Source organism: Apteryx rowi, unplaced genomic scaffold (assembly GCF_003343035.1).
Source record: "Apteryx rowi isolate R43461 unplaced genomic scaffold, aptRow1 scaffold_37, whole genome shotgun sequence".
Lineage (NCBI taxonomy): Eukaryota > Metazoa > Chordata > Aves > Apterygiformes > Apterygidae > Apteryx > Apteryx rowi.
Window position 1 is genome coordinate 3,073,958 of NW_020450196.1, and position 24,381 is coordinate 3,098,338.

General features: G+C 37.4%; 1 protein-coding gene across 13 annotated transcripts in view; it reads right to left on the reverse strand.

Annotated features, from left to right (window-relative positions):
• Positions 1-24,381, reverse strand: part of MLLT3 (MLLT3, super elongation complex subunit) — a 155,138-nt gene that overhangs the window by 16,530 nt on the left and 114,227 nt on the right. For all 13 annotated transcript variants that reach the window (XR_003254806.1, XM_026073490.1, XM_026073487.1 and 10 more), the window contains 3 exons: positions 8,655-8,733; positions 3,683-3,815; positions 2,150-2,249 (listed from right to left, as the gene is read on the reverse strand). Coding sequence is in view for 12 of the 13 variants with exons in the window: in XM_026073490.1 (XP_025929275.1) it covers positions 2,150-2,249; positions 3,683-3,815; positions 8,655-8,733 (312 nt within the window). In the remaining variant the exon portion in view is untranslated. The remainder of the gene's footprint in view (positions 1-2,149; positions 2,250-3,682; positions 3,816-8,654; positions 8,734-24,381) is intronic.

Below are 24,381 nucleotides of genomic sequence, written 5' to 3' on the forward strand. Positions count from 1 at the left end.
AATTTCTTCTAGTTCCCTAGTTTAATTTACTAAAACTACATATATGCTCCCCCGGAGTGATCAGCACAGTAACAATGCATGAGGCAGGTAAACAGCTACTTTCTTGCATAGGTAAAGTGACTGCAGATCTGAATTAATCTTACCTAAGCATTTGCTTAGCCAAGAGTGATGCGTAGCCAGAAAGCAAAACATGATACTTCTCTGAAGAAAAATCCCAGTTCTTAGATTCAACACCCCTAGGACTATTGGAGTCTGGGCCAGTGAAAGAAAACATCCTGTCTTGATAAAATAGATCTCTATGTAAGGATCCAGTACCTTTTAGATGCTTTACTTGTTTATAAAGGAAGAAAATTCTTAGTTAGCTTTAAGCTGTAATTTTTTGACTCCCACTTGTCCTAAAATTTAAAGTCGTTTTCAAACAGAACCTTAATGAGGACACAGTATACTTGAAAGAGTCGCTTCCTTACAGTGCTCTTGATGTGTGATTGAAATCAAACACCTCAAGCACTCTTGTTTAGAGGAGATATGGCACTAATCACATCAGAGGAAGCTTATGGAAGCAGTGACATTAACTCCGTCTTAGCCATTTCAGGCTGTAAATGGACTTAGCCTGATTTCATAAATCAAAAACTCCATTCTAGCAAGCAGCACGATGCTAGCAAGCATGGCTTCCCCAAATTTCCAATTTTCACTTCAATTATGAAAACACAAGAAGGCAGAGAGACATTCACGTTTAGCTGGCTCACTGCTATTGTTTGGAGTGCCTAAACATGCAGACAGGCTTTTTGTTAGGTCACTGAAGCAGAAAGGAACATGAAAGATGTGACTGAGTGGACTTCTGCTTATTGAGACTTACATTTCCAGTTACATTCCCTCTGCAGAAGTAAATGCCTTCACTAAACAACAAGCCATAGACGGATGCTTCATTCTCCTTGTGCTTATGTCTCCAATAAATGTAACATTCTATATCTTTACAGTTTGATTTTTTTCTAGAAAGAACCTCTCTGAAAAACTTGAAACTTATATGTAAATCAACTCAAAAAAGCCTGCGGAGTTTCTGATGGATACTACAAATGCTTCCTGGATATGGAATCTCCTTCTTCTTTATGTTCATAAAAATCATTAAGTGCACAGCCTATTCCCCAGATTTTTTTTCCCCACAGTGTATTTGAATTTAAATGACATGAATAATACTGTTTTGCTTTTGCACTATAAGTAAACTTGTATATTATTGGAAAAACAATGAAATGTAAATTATTTCTGCCAGAGAACGGAAACAGATATCCCAGGGGATATAGGAGGGGCTCATCTGTAAGACTCAATTCATCATCTAAACCACAAACTTCTGTTAATACATGTAAATGCTATTCTAACTACATCATTACTGTAAACAGCCATTTATTCTCATATTGATTTCAGTAAATTACATGATGGTCTTACATATGGTCTAACTGACCCTGGGAGTCAGCTGTGGCTCCCTAAAATAAGTGGCAAATTATGTATTTCATAAATAATGAAAATCAATTGTTTAAGAATACCAGCTTTTACGTATTTAGAGAGCCATGCTTTTTAGTTGACTGGGTGCGAATTAACTCCTAAAGTCTAATTCTCATTTTTCCCCAACTTATTTTGTAGCTCTAAGTTATTTCATTTCTTTTCTGGAAAACGGACCTACCTTACTTTCCCAACTAAAAATAATACAAAAACTAGCTGTTACTGAAATGGAACAAGTACTCTTTCTGACAGTGAAGTAAAAACTATTGCATCTTCTAGATAAACACTGGTGGGGAGGGTAAAAGAGGGTTTAATAGACTCCTGAGAGTGAACCCATTGATGTGATTGTGTCTCCTACAAATACAACCCAAAAAGTGCATTGATTGTATGACTGATGCTGTAAAGCCGGTTTACAATGTTTACCTTACAAAGTTAATTCAACAGAAGGGACACATTCCTTAAAATACTGATGAAAACACTAATTTGCTTTACAGTATTTATTTAATCAGATACTTTTCCATCTCTTGAAAAAAAAAAGTCCTAACCTCAGTTTACAGGCTAAGTAATTGCACTAAAGCAATCAGAATGTTATACCAGCTCCCCAGCAGCAAGCATGTTCCTATGCCAGGCTTATATTTATGAATTCTGACTTTACCTGGTTGTTGTTGGTTTTCAATAAAGGTGGTGTTGGTTCATGATGTAGTGATGAAGAAGCTGAACTACTGTCACTGTCACTGCCGTCACTTAGACTAACTCTGTGGAGAAACAGAGCCAAGACATTAGACCTCCAAAGGGCTGCTTGCAGGGGCAAGCCTAGCTCACACTTTGAGGTTGGATACTAAGAATTACTCTTTGCTAGGTGAGCCATCATTAGTCAAAGCAACTTGGAAAAGTGCTGCTCAGTAGTGGAGAGGCATCAGAGCGGAGCTGCACTCTGGAAAAGGCTCTGCGTAGCATGGAGAACAAGACTGGCTCCCTTCACTTGGTTGACATTACACTGTCCAGTTAACAGCAGCTAACATTACAGAAATGATTAAACTGTTAGAAAATTACACTGCTGTTTCCACAGTCCCTGGAGGGAGGCTGTGTCACTGTTCATAGCCATCTGGAAGGAGGAACATGGTTTTTTTTAGAGATACTTCTCCGCTCTTCCAAAATCTTTCTGAAATCTGTCCTTCCTGACAAGTACTTGTCTGAAAAGTCATCTTAAAAACTTCATCATAAATAACACACTTTTCCTGGTTACAATTTAAAAATTCAGCATCTCGGAGGGGCCATGTGCAAGAGCTCAGATCCTTATCAGTATCACCTTCCATTTACTTAGGAGCAACAGGGAATATTTACTTGTTGGAAGAAAAAAAACAAAACAAGAGTTACTGAGGATAAAAAGAAGGCAGAGAAACATTAGCCTTAAGTTTTATAAAAAACTGAAACAAAATCCCTACATTTAGAGACGAGTCAAGCCTAAAACCATCCTTTATACAATCACTGACATTTTAACAAATGCTCAAACTGCTAGTCTTCTTGGTCTTTTTTTCTTTGATTCCAGCTGCTAAAGTGCATTAGGGAAACAGCTGACATTCATTAATAGTTTCCTATTACCTTTCCACTTAAGCAGTTGCTGACATTGGCACTCAGGTGTTATGAGCTCACAAAGGGTTGAACAAGCAGAACCCTGTGAATCAGATAAAGGACCCACTATGAAAAGGTTTGAGAGAGTCTGTGTTTCAGGTTTTCCATAACTTTCAAGAACATTCAAACAGCTTCAAACTGCCTGAAGAACAGTTGAATTTTGAAATGCCCTACTAAGGCTGCAGTCAGGAAGAAGAATGTTTAAAACAGTAATTTCTGTGACTGATGCTTGCTTTGACTTCTCTTCTAGTTCCTTCTCTACCTTGCCTTCTCAACTAGTTTCTGAAGTCACAATGGCATGAGACCAAGGTAAGTCAGATGAACAGACTATAACACCACAATAACAATGTGGTTTAGTATACAAATAGTTTGCATTGGGAATGCCTAGCTCCCAGAGTTTTCAGAAAAAGCACTTTTATATGTGTACTTTTTAGAAAGAGTCTTATTTCTCTGGCTGTTTGTTACTCAGCACTGTGTGAGAACACTAAACCCCACCTAATTACTAGCAAGCGCAGCATCCTGGCCATCAAGCTGTTTGTCATCATAAGACACTCACCTGCGACTTCTGTTTCCTCCCCGTGTATTTACAGATCTCTCCAACTCAGAATCATTGTCATTCTCATCTGCTTCATCTGATTCATCTTCATTATCATCTGAATGAAGATCTTTCATTATAGACCGCAATGGACCTGTGCAACAGAAACAATAAAACATACACAAACTAAGCTCACTTTGCAGTGTTCAAGACAAATCACCAGCTTCACAGATGATAAAAAAAAATACCCTCCCAACACAATATTGGGAGGGGAGAGTCTTAAACATTAAAAAAAATGAAGTAATGCACTGGGGGCTTATGCTGCAGGCACTTATCCATAAATCATTTACTTACATGAGCAACTCTGTCAACTTTAATAGACCTACTCATGACAATGAAGTGACCCATATGTTCAAGTGTTTTCAGGATTGGCTCCTTGGAAAACAGCTGAAGTACATAAAATATTTTTTATGCCAAATATTCCCTGTGCATGTTTTAATTTAGGAAAAATTGAGTGTTTCTATACTACTAATAGAAGTAAGGTTCTTTTACTTTGATGGGCTTTAACACTTCTTGCTTTCTAAAAGGGTATTTATATGCCAGTAAAGATCTACTGGGACATATTAGTAATAGTATATTTGTTAGATTAATCCACGTATTGAAAAGCAAAGTCTAATAAATTATTCTGACTGTAACTTGTGCTGGCCAAGGTAGTCTTTGTCTGCCTGTTTTTGACCTATTTAGATTTAGCTGTTCTCCTTATTTTAAGGTCAATTTCAGGCCAAGTAAGCATTTTGCTGATGTTCATATGTAAAAAGTGTGTCAATTCCATGCAATGCCATCCTATCTTTTTTCTTGAATTAATACAAGATATGAAGCTTGACTTGCACATAACTGTAGTCTATTCAGTTTAGGATTCTGGTTTGATTTTACTCAATTTATTTTGCTGTAAAAGGTAGTTACAGAGAAAGCAGCATGTTTAACATATCTGTAACATGTAAAACAATACAGTTGCTTAAAAGAAGAATGGGCAAAAGCAGCTTAGAAGAGTGAAATAAGCAAGAATGATGCCACAGGGCATTTAATTCTGAAGTACACCACAACTGAGAACATAAAAAGCAACATGCAAAAGCAACAGTGATGGTTACAGGAACAGTGGTTACTATTAGGGTTCTGTAATTTCTTCAGCCCAGGAAACTCAAAGTACTAACATTAATGAAATAAGCCTCAGAGTGCTCTTCAAAGGGAGGCGAACCTTGCTCTTTCTTTGCTTATGGGGAAACAGAGTCAAGGAGTGTCATCCCTAGACATAGACAGAGTAGAAGCTAGATCTCTCTCTCTGTCAGGACCATACTCCTAAAAGCGCAACTATTCCCTTCATGGAAGGAAGGGTTGGTTAGGTGGATCAGTCCAGATCTAGCGAGGCTCAGGTCACAGGCCTTTTGACTAGTTTTGGGCGAGTGACTTTAAAGCCAATGTTTAGAAGGACTTACCACTAATGTTGCGCAAGACCTCTGTTAAGGTGGCACAGTTTTATCAGCGGGTTCTTTTCTCTATTTGCACACCTTAAAGTTGACTTGGAATAAGCTCAGATAGTGCTGCTGGGCAAATTCCTGGTGGACCAGACACTTGCACAGGCCATAAGGAAAGGTGAGTCATGCAGAAGTGCTTCTTGTCCACACAACCACTGCTGATCAGCAAAAGCAGCAGCAGCTGATCTGCCCTCCATTTTCGGGTCCTTTTTGGGTGTCAGACAATGCTCAGCTATTTCCAAATGGTAACCTAGAGTCTGATTGAGTATCTAACCCTTGCCCCTTAGAAAATGGCTTCCTCCTTGTCTTTTAATATGAGTGGTAATGAACTAATTCCCTTTGAAGCAAAGGAGAAAGGACACCCTCAGCAGCATCAGCACAGGGATGAAAGAAACATTTGCCTATTTTGATCTTCTGGAAAATGCTCTTACTGGCCAGCTTGACCATTGGGATGTGCAGAGAACAAAAGACAAGGCACAGGGAGCTAAACAAACTGAGGTACAAATTAGAAAAGAGAATTAAAATGGAAATACAAGGAGAAGGAGTTCACAGTTCAAAAGAGATAAAAGGAAGGAACATAAGAATATTCACAAAAGCTAGTTTTAGCCTAGAAAGGCTAATCTCTTGACACTTTTTGTAAGTCACAAGAGAGACAGACAGGTTACCTTACAGGGCAAAGATACTAGCAACCACTCTCAAACTCCTACTGAAGGCAGTTGTGTTTCTCTGTCTGCACTGAGAGCACAGAAGTCTTGCCCCACACATTGGGCTGAAGTCAGCTTTTGAGAACACTTTCCTCTCCTCCCCACAAACCACAGGGAGGAAGAGAATGAGAGAAGAAACAAGATGAAAGACAGAGGGAAGGGAAGGAAAGGAAGTGTAATTCAAGAAATGAAGCAAAATGGGAAAAGATCAAAGGAAAAGGAAAGTGGTGTGGAAAGCAAAATAAACAAAGAAAAACTAATTTTCTAATGAAATTTATTATAACATATGAATACCCAATCTTGCAACACATACCAAAACATTAAACCTGATAGCTTTTCTGACAGTGGATTGGAAGCTACGCTAAACATCAGACCTTGCTTTGCTTTTATTTTTAAATAGAAAGAAAACCAGCACACACTCCTCAGCTCCCCATACAGCCTACTTTCCCAGGTTTGAGCTAACTCTTTTCACTTGCCTGTTTCTTTTTTTCCAAAATATTGCAGATGGTCATTTTATCCCCTAATACTGCCATGCTGTCTTCTAGGACAATCAGATAGCCTCATCTTTAGTGGGCAACTGGCTTATTCCCCTTAGGGGAAAAGGAACATGGACTCCTGATGCACTGACAATGCCATAGGCACCAAACAACCTGCCATTCAGGCATGTTTTCACTGAACATGGGACCAGGTCTGAGACTCTGAACAGGCACTTCATACACAGCTAGCTAACTTTTTATCAGCCTTTCTTAACAATCAGTAAAGCATTAATTTTTATGTCTTTGTCTCTAGCACCGATAGCCATGTTACTGTTAATCTTCTATTCCCTACCAACATTAATTAAAAACTCCATGACAGTTCCTTTAAGGGTTTGAGAAGTTATTGGTTATCTCCTGAAGGGTCAGAGTAGTTCAGGAGACACCAAAAACTAGGTGTTGCCCAAGAGCAAATATTCTTGGCAAGGAAATGGGGGGAAAAAAAAAAAGAGCAAGTGCTGAGGACAAAAGAACTTGACAAACCTTACGTTAGCCCAATGCTTACACATAAAGAGGTAAGCAAAAGCTTGTGCTGCGGTGTTTCTGACACTTGAGTGAGCACTGGATTTTGAATGTGAAGGAAAAAGAGCCCCTGCAAATAACTTTTATTTAGGGCACAAAGCATGGTTTCTGTCTAGGGCACAACATTGTGATATATACATACCACAGTATGCCTTGTGCTTCATCCCATGCTACATACAAATGCATACACTTGGCAGTACATTAAGCTAGCTGGGAACTGAAAGATTAAAGCAGTAATTGATATTTATTGCAGCAAGGAAGGGGACAAGTATATACCACTTGCATTTCAAAGTTGCTTATATCAGAGGAAAAATCTCCCATCTATTCTTGAGAAGGTTCAGAACTGGAAGACAGTCTGTGACATGCTCATATATGACCCAGGAGAGATGGATGGATCCAGTCTGCTCAGAAGGAAACACTAAACTGCTCAGTTTTCTCTCAAAGTAAGGTAACAGATATAAGAAGAGGTGTCTAAATCTTTTCGCTTGTAACGGGCAGCTCACATCACTAATGAGGTTTTCACAAGTACAAAAATGGGCAAGAAAAGGTTTTGTTCAGCCTTAGTTATAAATCGAACTCCTGAAGCTAGTCATGAACAACAGTCCACTTCTGCTCCTGCTTTCCTAAGTTAAGGAGGTGCAACAGCTGGAACAATGCTGTTCAAATACAGAAGAAAATCACTGCCAGTCACTTCCAGAAAGGCAGTGTGACAGATATACATCATATTTAAATCTTTTAAAAACCAAACCATCTGTCTGAGGTACTAATCTATTTTCACAATCTTAAAAGCAAGACTATCTTTGGAGAAGATAAATGGATAAAACAAATGCAATTTTAATTAGTCAAAAGCTGCTTTTTTAATGCTTCCTGGTTTAAAGAACAAAACAAAAACTGACTAAGAACATACCAGTCGTACAGTCTTATAAAGTCAGGGAACAAGGCCAAACAGGAACTAAGTAGTTTAATAGCTCATGTAGAATGAATCTCAATTGATTTATAGAAAACCTGCTTTGGCAGGCTCTCTGGGAAGAAACTTGTATTTTGCTACTAAGTTCTGAGTAGACCATAATTATTAGCCAGAAAGCCAAAATGTAAACTTAATGCAACTTAAAGTCTAACCATCTTTCTCTCCCATCATATTTCTAACATAAATACAGTATGCTCTTAAAACTTCCCAGTAATACAGAACCCCAGCTTTGACTTGCTAGGTTTCTTCAAACCCATGCAGAATTCACAGGCACTGGACCCAAGTACCGCGAACTTAGAGATCACCACTCTTTGAAGCAGTCCACAAATAGACATCCTTGTACTCCCCAAGAGGGCCAGGCCAGCCTGAGCGGGGCTCCAGACAGCAGCCAGGTGCCACGCTCATTAATCCTGCAAAATGACAGCCTCAAAAATGGAAGCTCTTTTGGGTCTCTGGAAGCACTTTGGGGTCTAGCATCTGTTAAGCCACTGGCACATATTTGCTGCCTCAAAACAAACAACCTTCATGCCCTTTTCTCAGCTGCACATTTTCTCCCCTTTTATTTTTCACTTATGGTCACATCTGTAAACACCTGAGGAAAAGTGTGTAAAGTGAAATGGTAGCTCGTTCAGACTGTGAAAGCAGCAGGAAAGTGGTGATGCGATGCCATCAATTAGTTTTTGTTGGCCCCTTCATCTTATATGTTCTTTTCAATTTCTTTCACTTTGTTAGTACCTTGTTGTCTGCTGTTCTGAGATGGTGTAAAACTGGAGCTGGAACTGGAGCTGGAACTGGCAGGACTGGGCTGTTCAGACTTAAAAGAAAAAAAAACAAAAATAAATAGCATTGTAATAAATACTTGCAACCAAAACTGTACTTTAAGAGAAAGCTATTGTCTTAGGCATTTTGGCAAAAAAAACCCACAAAACAAAACAGAACGAACCCCCCAAATCTGCTGAACAGAATGATACTCAAGAGATCTTTATTTCAGGTGTTAGTGAGCCAAACATTGGACAAACTGCCAAGCCCACAACACAGATACACACAACTACTTGTCACATACAGCACTTTACAAAAGTCAGTATGCTACACAAAAAGCTATCAATGCCTTGTCTTACTGTAGTTGCAACATTTTCCTGATTAATACTAATTTTGTAGAATCTAAGAAGAGGGAAAGACCTGAACAGACTAAGCTAAATGCCATAAAATCCCCCAAATTTTTCTTTGTTCTTACTTAAAGAATAAGTCTTAATGAATGGATTTGAAATATATTTTTCTGCTCTTACTGGATTTCCCCACGTTACAACACTTTCTGTACATCTTCAGGCCCTACACAAGAGTGATTGAACTGAAAAGATTGCATTATTATACAGGGAAATTATTCTGAACCCATAGATTTTAAAATCTTTAAAACAGAATTGTTAAAATCAGTTTACATTACTTACTAAACAGTTCTATACATTGTTTTTCACTGTTACTCAAAAAGTATACATTTCTTTATGAAAGTCTATAAAGCTACTGAGAAAGCCCCTACTACTTTATTTAAATACTATTCTGTGTATTTTTTCTCATTGTGCTTATGTATTTTGAGGTTTGTCCTGAGAATTTCTGCCTCCTGTTGCCATATTGCATATTTATCTCCATACACTTTTTTGTGGTTTCTTAGGCTTGGTGGCTTAAATTGTGGGTGTTGGTATGCACATGCACACAGATGTGTATATGAGACAAAGAATGAATCTTGCACATGGTTACAGAAAATGCTAATAGGGAACATAAAATGAGAAAAATTGCCTACACAGAAGGGATGGTGAAAATTGGGATAGGGAGTAATGATCTAAAATCTACTGTTAAAAAGAAAATCTGCTTAATCTTTAAACTTTATGCAACTGCTTTACTGTAACATGTTATCCAGGCTAATGAAAATTTCCTGACTCTCCTTGGCTATACAATTTCCCTTGTGATTAAGCTGCTACTAAATCCTTGTCAAAAGTAATAGCAATAATATCTAGCCACTGTAAAGCTCAGAGCTAACTTGCCCAAAAGTTGCCTTGTCTCCATAAATCAATCTATTGTTGCCCTTCATAATAAGAAGGCAGATTTATAGTCTTTTACCACCTTTTTCTCACAATGGAAAGCTGCCTATTTGGGCAAAAGAATGTTTCACTTTTTCTGAGGATGTTTGAGAAAAAACTCCCCCACCTTTAACATCTGCTCTACTCAAATGAACACCTATTCTAGTTCTCACAGACAGCAGTCAAAAAAAACCCCAGAGCCCAACCCCTCTCTCAAAAAACAACTCTGAGCTTGACTGTAGAGGTATAACAACTTGCTTACATGTGAATCAACCCTCTGCAAGCAAACTCCAACTAACCAGCAAAACCGCTGTCTGAGTACCAAATGGGATTCTTACAGTAATGTACCACAGTATTAGACCTTTTTGGAAGATACTCCAGCATCACTTGACACTATTCTGAAAAGTAAGAAATTCTGTAAAAACAATTTTTCTTACTGCAACTTCTGCAAAACTATAAGAAAAGTAAGATTTTTAGCTGTAAAATAAGTACGGTTACACAAAACAGACTGTACTGATAAAGAAGAGTCAATGCAAACTGTAAAGACATCACCATTCTGAAAACTAATTTCAGTCTTCTTGCTTCAGGTTACTCTTAAACATCTGGTTTATCTGTCACTTTGCTATTTGTAGCAAAATAACCAGCTGACAACTGGCTTCTTCAGATTTCCATTAACTTTATTTTTCCTTTATAGTTTATTAACTTCCATATGAACTGTAACTTATGTAAAATCCCTCATACATTCTGACATTCCATTAAAAAACACCAAACACGAAAAGGCTATTAATAGTTAATTTAAAATATCTGAAGAACTGCTAAAACTCTAGTGCACCCCTCTTCCCCCAAATTGCACAGGTGCAGAGATATTTGACACTATTAAAACTCCACTGCTTACATTTTGGACCAGTTTGCTAGAAATGACAAACACAAAAAGGCCTAGTCTTATTCACATTATCAGGTGTAAAAGTGCCAATGGAATTCCTCAGTGTCAAAACTTTCTCCCAGCATCAATTGATTACGAGATAGGATCACAAGAAGGAATAGATATGAATGTATATAAAGTTATACCTTCCTGATAAAATTTTACTCTGCTTTAGCAAAATTATTTTGAAAAGTCATACTGTAAGAAATCCCAGTGAAACACAGACATCCATATCCTTTTAAAAAGGGTTCTTAATGCCACCTTGAAATCATTTACATTATTTGCTTTAACTGCCCTATCTGAAAATTTATTCCAAGAAATACAGACTAGCATAATTTTAAAAAGTGTTAACTACTGGAAAATAAACTTAGCTTTTTCTGCTCTGAGAAGTCTGGGGTGAGAGCATGCACAGAGGAAAGGGGAAACAGCTGCTTTTAACGTAAGAATGAACATTATTAACAGAAAAGGCTTGCTTTTTAGAAGGAACTAAAAATATGCCTTGTATATACTAATATGGATTAGTGCCTACAGGGTTGACGCTTCTTGTTACCAGAGGCTATCTTTTGTTACTTAGGCAATGCTTTTTGACAGTTTTACAGGCTGTTATCCCAAGGACTTTGGTATTTATGGCTTTATTCACTTGTGCTTTCTGCTCTTATCCACTGGTTACTAATCACCAAATAGATTTTTTTCTTAATGGGTCTGAAATTAGCTAAAGGATGTCCTTCGACAATGGAAGCTTAAGACAGTACTAGCAAAAAGCTCCTCTCATGTGTCCTTTTCCCATTTTACTAGTTTTCTCTTACTGCAGACAAGCTAATGAGAGTTTAAACCCAAACTGTTTGTTAGTGCAATGACCCGATATGATTTATTACATTCTTAGACAGTCTATTTCATTTTACTGCTCTCAGACTGATGCACAGGAGACACTGTCTTCTTTATTAGGGCTAGTTAAGGAATTCAGTGTTTTGAAACTGCTCAGCAAGAAAAGGGACTTTTATTTCATTCCCTGAAAAAGTATCTTTTTGACCAGCTCTGAATCACTCAGCTTCTGTCAATTCCAAACTTTTTCTTTTGTTTTTACAAGTAGTACAAGAATTTATTTTTGTACTACTTTTGTACAAACAATTTTCAGGGAAAGTAACCTGTTTATGACATGATGTATCACAGGGCTGTTTCTGTAATATTTCATTGTTTGGATTCATATAACTATTTCCAAAAAATAAAAACATATCATTTAAGGGTCCTTATTTATATTAAAAAAATAGAAAACATCTGTATGCAGGTGACAATGGCTTTTCTTGCCTTCCCCTGAATTGTTTTTAAAGGAAGTTTATGTATTTTTCCCTCAAATAAAATTAAAATACTGCAGTAATGTCCCATTTCATATCAGCTAGTCTACATATTTCCTATTTTTATGCCCAACAGTCTACAGATTTCTGTTTTCCCCATGCTATAAATGCTGAAAAGTCTATGCACTTAAAACTGCTAATAGTTAAGTACTACTACCAGTTGTCCTAGGACAAGCCTTCTTCTCTTGTCCTGTACTTACAACTTCTACTGTCTCCTTATGTGCCCTGTCACCTACCACTGCTTCAATTTATCCATAGGTCAAAGGACAGGAAAACCCCATCTCCTCTGCCAAGCATCCATGTTTGCCATGAATAAGGGAAGACACTGTTTACATTTCCATGCTAGCATAAGCCTGAATTAAGCTGGCTGCACCCTGCCTCATTTCTACACCACATCTCCTGTCAAGCAGCTACATCAGAAACTAACCTCCAACACAGGATAAAACAATTCCTTTTTAACCATTCACAAAAGTTAGCTTATGGATTGCAAGCTCATAGGAGAGACAGAAGAACAGAGGGACCAAATGGGAATTGGAATTAATTTTTTCTTACAAAAGTAGACCTATTTATTCACAACTATGACATTTATGGAACTAAGAGTTATTTAGAATAGTAATTTAAAATTAAGGAGCTGTAAAATTTAAACAGGAAATGTCAAATGATTGATTTTTGGGAGGAAGGGGATGTAAAACTAAAGTGAAAGAAGCTAGTGTACAACTCATTTAGCAACTGAACTTCTATTGCATATGGCTGTATTATTTACTTTAACAAATAACCTCTTCCTCATCAATGATACAGAATTCCTGACTGAAAGATGACTATAAATGATTAAGGCAGCTAATTGTATCAATAGCTAAGGTCACATTCTCTGCTAAAGGACTAGTTTAATAGATACCAAGTCCTCTAAAATCTATGCATCTGTATGCATTTTCATTTAGGAATATGTATTTTATAATTAAGTTGACTCTGTACCCACTACTTGAGTAAGGCACTGCTGCTCCAATTAACCCAGTCCATCTCCAGCATAAGGGGAGCTCAAGATATAGTCCTGACTATGCAATTCTAGAGACATTATGCCTTTAATCAACATTATATTCTACCACCAAAGCATAACATTAACATTCCTGCTTCAAAGTGCTGTGCAGCTCTTAACAGGTACTGATGCAATCTACCACCTTGTGAGAAGCTCAGCCTTGTCAGGGAGAGTGATATTATAAGAGGAAAGATATACCAGCAAGAACAAACTATGTTAGAATATGTGGTCCAGGAGTCAGAGGCATTGATCAATGCATTAAAAAAAAAAAAAAGAAAAAAGAATCCCTGCATTAAAAAAACAAAATCCATGCATTAAAAAAACACTAGTCAGTTGTAAGGTGACGTAAAGAATACTTCTGAGAGCTTTTCAGGGACATTTGATTTTTGATATTTTACAGTATCTGTATGTGTTATATTCTCCCTATGAGTTCTGACATGTATTTACTTAAAAGAAAAAAAAAATCCAGTAACTTCAGAATCCCATGACTCTAGAAACAGAAACTTAAAGAGAAGTACAAACTTTAGCAAGAGTCCCACATGGAACCTGTGAGAATTCCTTCTGCTACTAAAAAGATTTATTATTAATGTGATAAAATGTGACTCAGTATATAGAACTGACACATTCAGTAAAAGGGCTAAATGCAAGCACTGGAATTGTTCCAGCCACTAATACGTAAGGAATCTAAAACACATCCTTAATTTAAAAATTAGCATCCAGAAAAGACCTTAAACCAAACACTGTAGCTATTTTGTTTGAACAATTGCACTGGATGAAGCTGGATTTTTTTCAAAAACAGTAGGAAATGCACAAAACATCCTACAGGGAGCTAAGCGATTAGAATTATTATGAGCTGAAGGACAAAAGCTAGGTATCTCTGGGCCCCAACCACATACAGAGATAAATATCAGGGGAAGGGAAAAAGAAAGTAGAAAAACAGAGTAGAGGAATATTTTTAAAGTATTTATCCAAATGTCAGTTTACATATAATTTGTGCTCCTGAGTTCAGTATTCATCTAAAAACACCCAAAGACCGACTAATCTGGAGAGGGGCAGGGAAGGAGACACAATCCCCCCACAACCCCTAAGGCAACTGCTCAGACTGTGTTCTCCAAATATAGGACTCCACAAACATGCATATTAGAAACCTTAGTTTTCTATAGGATCGTTGGTCTTCCCAGAAGCCTCAAACTACTTTAGCAGTAGAAAGACAGCATATTGAGCAATCTCTTTAGCCTGGCCTGCACCTTCAGTGAGTCTTCCATACTCCTATTTTCTCCTTCTGCATTTTTTTCTCTGAAATATTTGGCAATAGAAAACATTTTAAAGGTGCAGAATTCATCTTCAGTAGATATTTTAAGCTTACTGGTTTATACAAGAAACATCCCAAGACAGAAGACACACTCCTTTCGGAATCATGGCCACAGAGCAGTACTGGACATCCATAATTCAGCAGCACACATCCATTGGTACACTATCTACACAACAGGTCAAAAAAAAAAAAAAAAGCTGAAGAAATCATACTGTGTTTTCTGGCTGAATCAAAATATTTCAAAAATGTTACTTTCTTAGACCAAGGCTAAGGGGAGACATTACTGCTATCTACAACTACCCGGTGGGAGGATACAGAGAAGACCAAGACAGACTCTTCCTGGACGTACACAAAGATAGGATAAGAGGCAACGGGCACATGTTTGAAAATAGGAAACCCTGAAGAAATATTAGGAAAAAAAATTTTTTTACCATGAGGGTGGACAAATACTGCAAGAGGTTGCCCAGCAATGCTGCAAGATCTCCAGCACTAAAGGTGTTTGAGACTYAGCTGGACACAGCCCTGAGCCACATGATCTAATTAGACCAGCTACGGGCAAGGGCTGGACTAAAAAACCTCTGGAGGTYTCTTGGAACCTAAATTGTTCTACACATCTATGATTGAAAAAAAGAAAAAAATTGGATCCTGGTTTCAGATTGAGGACAACCTTTCTTCCCACTTTGTGTTACAYCCACATCCTCTATTCCAGTTGGGGTGAAGGGAGAAAGGGAGAGTTTTTTTGTTTGTTTTTTAAATTTACATGCAAACCTCAAGTTAAACTTTGCAAGCACTAAAAAAATTAACTGTTTTCACTGAATTCATTATTTACAAAGCAAGATTTTGCCTTTCTTTAGAGTTCCTCCCACTGAAATACATATCTATTTTTGAAAAAAAATTGTTTTCCTTTTATATTTTCATGTATACATATAGTCTTAGGTTTATAATTAAAAAATAAATTTGAGAGACTGCTAACTCACAAAAAACTTAGAAATACTCAAGATAAGTGTCAGCCTTAGCTGAGTCTCCTATGCATGTGTCTTTTCTAACTTATTTAAATAAAAAATTTTCTTCATAGGACACTGCACAGTAAAAGGAAGAAGCAGTAATGGAGGCTGCTGCCTGTATAGGTATGTTTACTGAACCAGTCTTACAGGTAAGGAGATTAGAAGACATGCAGTAAAGCAGGAGAAGAACTGCAGGAAAAAAGACAATGGTTTCTCATGTAAAGCTACTACAGTTTCCATGGAGTCCATTCCTACAAGATACAGAGTAAATTAAAATTTAAGTAAACTAAAAAATACACAGTCACATGAGTATGAGCAAGGCCCTCAGCACACTGAAAGAGGCAGAAGGTGAACTGATGGAAGTACTCATCAGACAACTCCAACCACGAAAGAATGAGAACTCTGTTCTGAATATGTAGTAACACTGTCAAAGACAAAGGATTGTATAAAGTCTTAGGCTTCCCAAAATTGGCACTGAAGTCTAGCTGTGTTATCTAAACCACATTTCCCCAGAAGCTTGTGAAAAGACATCAATATTTATAAAGAATTAATGCAGCATGAGCAGCGCAGCATGGGAAAGTTAACAGCTCTGTATTCTGTTCAAAGTCTGAATTATGTGCCGAAAACAAAGTATGGAGCCTGTTGACAGAAGATGAAGATATCCTAAATAAATTACTCGTTCAGTGAATACTGTGTATTTTGTAAACTCAGTGGTGCAAAAGTTCTGYGGGGAGAGAATGATGACTGTACATATGTAGTTTAGTAAACGCAGAAGGGCCAAATTAAGCTGACACAGGCAATATTCAGAGGCTGATTTTCTGGGAGTTTGACTTTGCAATTTTTAACATTTTTCATCTGAAAACATTTACATATCATATCGATAAAGATCTCAGAAGCCAACTGTGAACAAAGAAATTTGCGTTTAGAAAAAAATCTAATCCTCAATTTTACAGCTGGATGAAAACTAGAAAATTCTGCCTAGGTACTAAAAACAGAGAGTTTTATTCAACCTATCTACATTTTCCGGTCTATTACTGGGGGAACAGCAATTATAGAAAATAGGTGGTAGCTGTTCTGGACAGCCCCAGCAGCTGATACCCTGGAAGCCAGCGTTTCTTGGTTCACTACCATTGCTCTGTTTTCTCTTACATGCCTTATTTCATGTGCCAGTGTTGAAAGGGGCAGAAGTTGATGCAGTCTCAGTTCACTGTTTGGGAGAGTGAACAGTCTGCTATCACTTTTAGTGCAATAGGAAGGTTTTTCTTTAAATTCTGCCAGATTTGAGGTGCTGGTGTTAGAAATTCATGCACTCCTATTAACAAAGAAACAGCTGGAGAACCATCCAACTATATGGAAAATATCTTTTGTGTATGTTGTTCTGAACTATGGCAAATTTCCATAACATTAGAGAGCTAGTTTTCTCAACAGGTACTCACAGACTTTGCAAAAACCCCATAGTTTTTCTCTCTTCCTGTATAGCTCAAGCTCTTCATACAGCCCTCCCAGCACAACTCTACACTAAAGCTTTAGTATGCAGAAATTTGTCAATATTCATCAAGTAAACACAGTCCTAAATCTCTGAAAAAAATCAACAGCTTTTCTTTTGAAGTGCTGCAGTAGAGTTCTCACACAATGTCTTTGCTATTGTAGATCACTGGCTCCTGAACTCATGTCCCAGAACAAAAGTACATTTTCCCCAAAATTTCATAGCAAACTGTATTGTGTACAGAGAGCTAGTGTAACTCTCACCATGCCATCACTGTTAGCTCTCTCAGTTTTACAGCAAGTATCATTATATTTACTGTTTTCTTAACCTTGATTCCTGGGATTTAGGTGATTACGTGAAAATCTTAGCTTTCAGAAAAAAAGTTTCTGTACATTCCAATTACAGTGAAAAACTGTAGTGAGAGAAAAATAAAGAAAGCTATCCTGTACCGTAAAAAATCCCCAAGCCTCTAAAAAGCCAAAGCACTTCAAGCCATTTATTAAATTTTTATAATTTTTAGCCAATCTGACAAATTTGCATACTGAATTTCTGATTTTCAGATGATGCGTTTGGCAACAGTCTGCTACAWACATTTTTTTCCTAGAAACACTTTTGAAACATCAGTATCAGTTTCATTCCTAAGCAACTGCTCTATGCTAATATCATCATACATTGTGCAGTAGCTTTCACTAAAGTTCATGTTAATTATGTACACACAGAATTAAACAATTCTAAGCCTTGGAGAAAAAACACAAAACAGATGCCTGTCTCCTTACTGGTCTTCTACCATTTATGGCTGACACATCTGTGTGCTGTTACTTTGCCTACATGCATACTTCTACTGATTACCACAAAAAAACCCCTCATTTAAAGCTCCTTGACACTGCTTTGGAGATTTAAAATAGATTTCTGATACTCTAGTATCAGCTTTGTGTTATTGGAAACATTTTCTTCCCATGTAAAAAAATTACAAGACTTATGTAATTGTTACATGAGTAGTAAGAAGACACAGAACAAAGGAAATCTCTAAAAAGTTTGAATACCTAGCAGTTCTGTTTATATTTAAGCTAAATTAGACCCAAAGCATTATAATGTAGTGTAATGCAATTCAATGTATGCAATACAGGTAACCAAAGTTACGAGATTATAAAAATATTGGTTAAATTAAGAATTCTCTCAATGCATTACAACCCTGATTAATCAATCTTGTCTTTTACAGTGTCCAAATGGTCAAAAAAGCTGCACGTGGCTACTAAGCTGCACGCTAATAAATCAAGTTGAACTATCACATCTACAAACTGCTTTTTTTGGCTAAAACTGTAACATTTTACTTGCAAAATTCTAGCTACTCAGAATGGTCCTCTGCCAAAACAAATTTAGCACACCGAGAACACTAAGAATGGCTTTTTCCCTGGCAGTCCACCACCTTGAACTTGTAAATCTTTGAGACCAAATTGTTTTTGTCCAGAATCTTCAGATCATGGTTTTCTGCTTGACATTCCTACCTATTCATGAAATTGTACTCTTAGAGAAGATGCACTTCAACAGGCAGTGTCTTGAAACCACATCCTTTTAATCCATAGAATAAAGTTACAGTTTATTAACTAAGGTGCATTAAATCAGCATGAGCAAAATAAAAAAAATTATTCATACAACAGAAGAAACTAAGTAATTACAACCCACATTTAGTCTTTTCTTCGCATGGTTTAAACTATAATGGTTTTGCAGTTGATAATTCAAATCCTTAAAAATGTTCTGGTTGGATGGGTACATAATTTCCTTCTATTACTGACAGTAATACCTAAAACAAGCTCACACAAAACAGCAAAGTTATTTGATTTACCTCTGTCCCAAGCATCATTCCTCACCAACGATGATATTAAAGAATTAAAAGTATGGAATGGTTTTCTGATCCATGTAACGAACGTCAGGGCCACTGATTCAGTTACCACTATCCCTGGTATCCATTATCCTCAGATATGTGAAGAATCTTTCTTTACAGTGTTAAGGCATAAGAAAAGCTTCTGTTAAGTTCAGCTAAAAATTACTGCTCTCCTGGTGATAGAGTAGGTATTATCAGTCTCCTTTAAAGATTTTCTTCTTATGTTGCTCAGAGGTCACAATTCAAGATTTGTGAATATTTAAGCAGATTTAGACAAGTGCAAATTGTTCCATTCCTCCGTTTTGTCTAACTCTGCTGCCTTGAAACACTGATTCCTATAACATGGAGCATAATTTCCTTCAATTTTGCCAGATGGTTTACAGCACAATTGGTTCACAGTAAGCAATTCCTTCACAGAGATCCAGACATACATGGCAGAAATCAGTAACACTTCTCAAGACAATTAAAAGGAATAAAACATACATTCCTAGAATCAGGCAGCCCTGCTCTGCTCTGCTAGTTATGTGGTTTGCAGGGGGATGAAATCAGCATTAGTTACCAAATTTCTTGGCCCTTCATAGCCACGCAGTCTTATGATAAATAAGTCTGATCAGCAAAGCAATATGTACTTTATTGTTTTCATCCTCAAATGGGATCCAATGGCATGAGATATTGCTGCCTASATAAAAGTATCAGAAATCCCACTTGAGACTTCAACATCAAAAGCAGCATAGACTATGCACTTCAGCTGGTCGGACAAGATTTTGTGTCTTTAGAGCAAGATGAAAATATGGTCAGAGGCTTTCAGCTGAAAATCTGTTAGTTTTTATTGGAATTTTTACCACAACAGCTGAATGCTTTACTCAGAGGCATTTTTTTTTGTTTGTAGGAAAAAGTTTGAAGAAAACTCATTCTGCAACAACTTTTTGTAACAAAAACCATCAGTTGTACTGAGTTTGCAGATCTTAACCAATCAGCACTACTGAATGACAGTGCAATGAGTTAAACCAAACTTCACATCAACACTTTTTAAAGCAAATCCCATTTTTTTCTACTGGCTATACGATGAGGCAAGACTACCTTCAGCTAACACACAAATTATTGTCAGAATTAGTTAAAGAGCTGAAGCCTTCTCTAAACAGTAACTGCTACTTTACATGCACTGCCTTGGTTTTCCAACAAAGGAATGGGCACCTGTGCTGTGAGGAAACAGGCAACCACAAGGAGCACATAACGGACACAGCTGGATTAAATCCGCTGTTACTTATTTCACGAATCCTGCATGTGTAAATATGCTGGAAGAACTATGATGCACAGGTAATACCATAATCTAGTTTGGGGACGGAATGCAGTGTTTCACTACAAGTATTCCTCCTTATCTGTTAGGGAAGGATGCCCCCAACTTCCAAGGTGCCGCATCAAGGGCGAACGCTCAGCACAACTGGCGTTTTCTGCAAGGTGGAATTTGGAACAGCAATAAACCATAACCCATTCGGCATACCCGCGAGACATGCTCTATCTAAGCAGTACTGTGTTCAGGCAGCCCTTCTTCTGCCTTGGTAAAATTAAACTTCAGTCTTTAACATGTAAAAATTAAATTACGTGTTTATTGTGTGTTCTGGAAAATTCAGCTCAGTTATCACTCTGCACTACAAATTTCGGAATGGGAAGTGTTACAAAAATTAATCTAATGAATTTTATGGGAAGTCTGGCAGCAAACCTTCAAAGGTACTTAAGTAAAACATGCCATTTTTGCCAAAGAAAACCGTAAATTTGATAGTTCCACATAAAGAATAAATGGACATAAAAGCCTGGAATAGATCTAATTATTGTAGACATAGCTAAACTATTCAGCTGAATACTAAAAGGCGTTGGATTTTATGTTAATTATACAGAGCCATTTCTCTGAATCACAACAATGTATATAAATAAAGCAGCTGAAAAGCAATGAAATTTGCATTAAGGAGATCTCACATGATCATGATTAATATAAAATATCTATCTATCTTTAGCATCTTTGTCTACAACCCTGTCAGCCTCACAAAACTGTCTTGACTTTACTGGCTCAGCCACAAAGTCATGTCTGTCTTTTGCCACAAAAGAATGAAGATGATGAAAACATCAGCATTGAATATGGCCAGCCAAAAACCTTACTTGCTGCAGGCTAGTGGGTGAACAGAATTTTCCAGGGCTGAAATATAGAAAATAAAGTCCACAATCCAAAAATGCATGTATGCAAATGGTAGAGTTTATCCACAGGAGTAGTTCCACTGAAAGGAATATAGCCACTCATATAAATAAAGTCAAACAGTGAAACCTAATAACATATGATTATGTTATTATTACATATTTCTGTGTTTTATTTGTAAAAATATGACACTGCCCAAAATTGGAAATTAATGTGATACTCATGATTTTGCCTCAAGAATGTGAGATTTCCTGACACTAACAAGATTACAGTTGTAATCTGAACTTTTAACTACATCCACCAGTTCCTCTCCACAGTTTTTTTYCTAAATCTTTTAGATTTTTGTAACCCAGTGATTTCCAAAAGCCCTATGGGAACAAACACATATCAGTTTAACATCAGAACTTGCTACCACAGTGGAACCGCTATCTGTTGATTTTGCAGCTTCCTTATCCAGCAACAATTCATCTCACCACATATGCAGCAGTTTAATGTGCACTCAGGCTTCTGTGAATGAAGGCAAAACATTTTTCCCTTCATTGTAACAGTTAATAAAAAGAGGCTCAGTATAGCAGCTGAATGGTGCAACACTACAGTATATCTTGAAGGCCACATAGCATGCTTGCACCTACTGCCTGCCTCCGCCATTTCTGATTCTCTTCAGCCATTATTTCTCTCTGAGCACAGATCTGGAAGAAAGTATCTTGAACCAAAACGTATTTACATGATCTGCTCACATGTTCCTGTTGCGACTGCTGAGTTATCTGGTCAACATGGGAGTACTGTGGACAAACAGTCCCACAGCAACGACTAATGGGGTTTTCAAGCAGCCTTCACGCTTCACTAAATACAATACTAAATGCAGAAATGACATATAAAAATATTGAGCAAAATGTAAAGATTCTAAGCCAATGGCAGGTCACAAATTCACAGTGCTTTGCCTGTCTAGCCAATGCAACGAAGGACATCAACAGTATCAATCTTTTTCTGTTCTCAGTATTCTAAATCATTAAAGACATTAACACCTTCCTAGATTCAGGAGAGAAAAAAAAATTCAAAGCTAGCTTCCCCCCCACTTAAACAACAACAACAACAACAACAACAACAACAACAACAACAACAAACTATGTAACTGCTTGAAAATTCCACATGGATCTCTATTTCAATACTGTTATTTCAAACTCTAAATATTATCTGCAAGAGATCTTACTTTGGCTTCCAGCCCTGGCAGAAAGCTGGATTTTTCAGCTAATAAGGGCCTGGAGGTTTTACAAGACCACAGGGGTTTTCAAAATATTCTTGCATATTCGTAGCAGCCGAATTAATAGATCTTATGCCAGACACAAAGTGGCATTTTACGGATTACTTTAAAAAGGTACTAATGGTGGAACTTTAAGACTACTTTAAGATATGCAAGCAGTTAATTCAAAATAAACCCATATTCTATTGTGATCACTAGCATATATTCATTGTTCTGTAATGGACTTCCTATAAAGCAGCTTGCATTTTTCCAGAGAAAAATGCCCCACTGAAGTATTCTGCTTTTGATAACTGAAACTCCTCAGTCTTGACCACTCACAATTTGATAGTGCATACGCCCATGCACGCACGCGCGCACACACACTTCACACGGGATTCAGTTGTATTCTTTCACTCTCTAATGGATCAAAGCATTTCTGCTCAGTTGGTACTTGCATTAACTAAAACATCCTCTCATTGAATTTTTTCTTCAAAACTGTTCAAATAAATAAAATAAAAGTATAATCTTTGGAGTTTTCAAGTGGACTGCATTATTATTCCTATGCCTTAATAAAGCCCTAAATCTTACATGCTTTCCAAGCCCCCCTTGCTTTACATGCTCCATAGGAAAGCCAGTAAAATAATAATACCTTAGTGTTTGTGTAGGATTCTAACTGTCTGAATGTACTACTGCTCCTGAATAATGTTGCTAGCTCATACAAATGTACTGGGACTCTAAATTAAAGACCCATAGTGTTATGAACAGCAAATCTATCACTAATGCTGAAGTCCAACACACTTTAAAACACTGACATATTTGAAAAGTGATACTAACAAAACAGCACGAAGAAATGTTTAGACAAACGTTGGACTTGCCAGCAACTAAAAGTGAACAGAAAAACAGAGCTAGAAACAAAGATCAACGCAATATACTCCAGAATATATCAAAAGGACTACAGACCAGTCACCATACACGTTAATATCCTCCAAATCATACACAGAAAGGTTATTAAACAAGAGCGGAAAGTTTATCATTAAGCAAGACATGCTTTGCTTCATTTCTCACTGCAATTTTATAATGGTATTTGAATCTCAAAATAGGGATTGACTCCAGGGAATTAGAGGAGTGTCTGGCTTTCTCAAATGCCTGCGAGGCAACAGTAAGATACGTACTCGCACCTCAGCTCTGAGGGACAGCTCAGAGGCTGGATTAGTCACTGGCAGATATGCTTTACCACGCAGAAAAGAAGCCATCTCTCAAGTAATTGCAATGGTCAGAGGGCAAAACACCTGTATGCTGCCCAGCTCACAAAAGCAAAGGCCAGTTCAAGTCTGAATGCCCAGAAATAGGTAGAGCATGATGCCAGTATTCAGAAGGGTTGAGCACACACTGCTTTTCTGTCCAAAATTAAAGACCACTAGTTGCAAAGGTGCACCCCACCTCTATTCACTGTAAAGGGGCCATATCTGAAGAGCAGGGGGATATCAGTGTTGCTTTCCTGCAACACCTACCTGATAAAACAGTTCTTGGGGCCATCAGCAGCCAGACACAACTTGACAGGTATCTCAGAAGATCCTGCAGCATACCAAGAAACAAGCTGCCACCAAGACTGTTTAATGCTGACAGTACTGCTCATGGTTTAAAAACTGCTTAGAGTCCAGGGAGCAGGGCCAAACACAGTCGCAACATTGTCCCAAATCAGGTCCTGTCAGAATTACTTGCACTTGTGTTTAATGATGCTGGGCAGTTTTGTCTACAGTGAAGACTTCAGAATATCATCTTTAATTCAAAATCTGCACCCAGCCTTCACCATTGGGACCAGAACAATAACTAACTACATCTAGCTCCAAAAGCAGCTCTCCACTGTAACCACTGACAGCCAGACACTTACTTTTAAATAAGTCTTAGCTTCTGGTGAACATATCCAGTAAAAACTGCGCAAGTTCTTCTGAACTTCACAGAATCACAGAA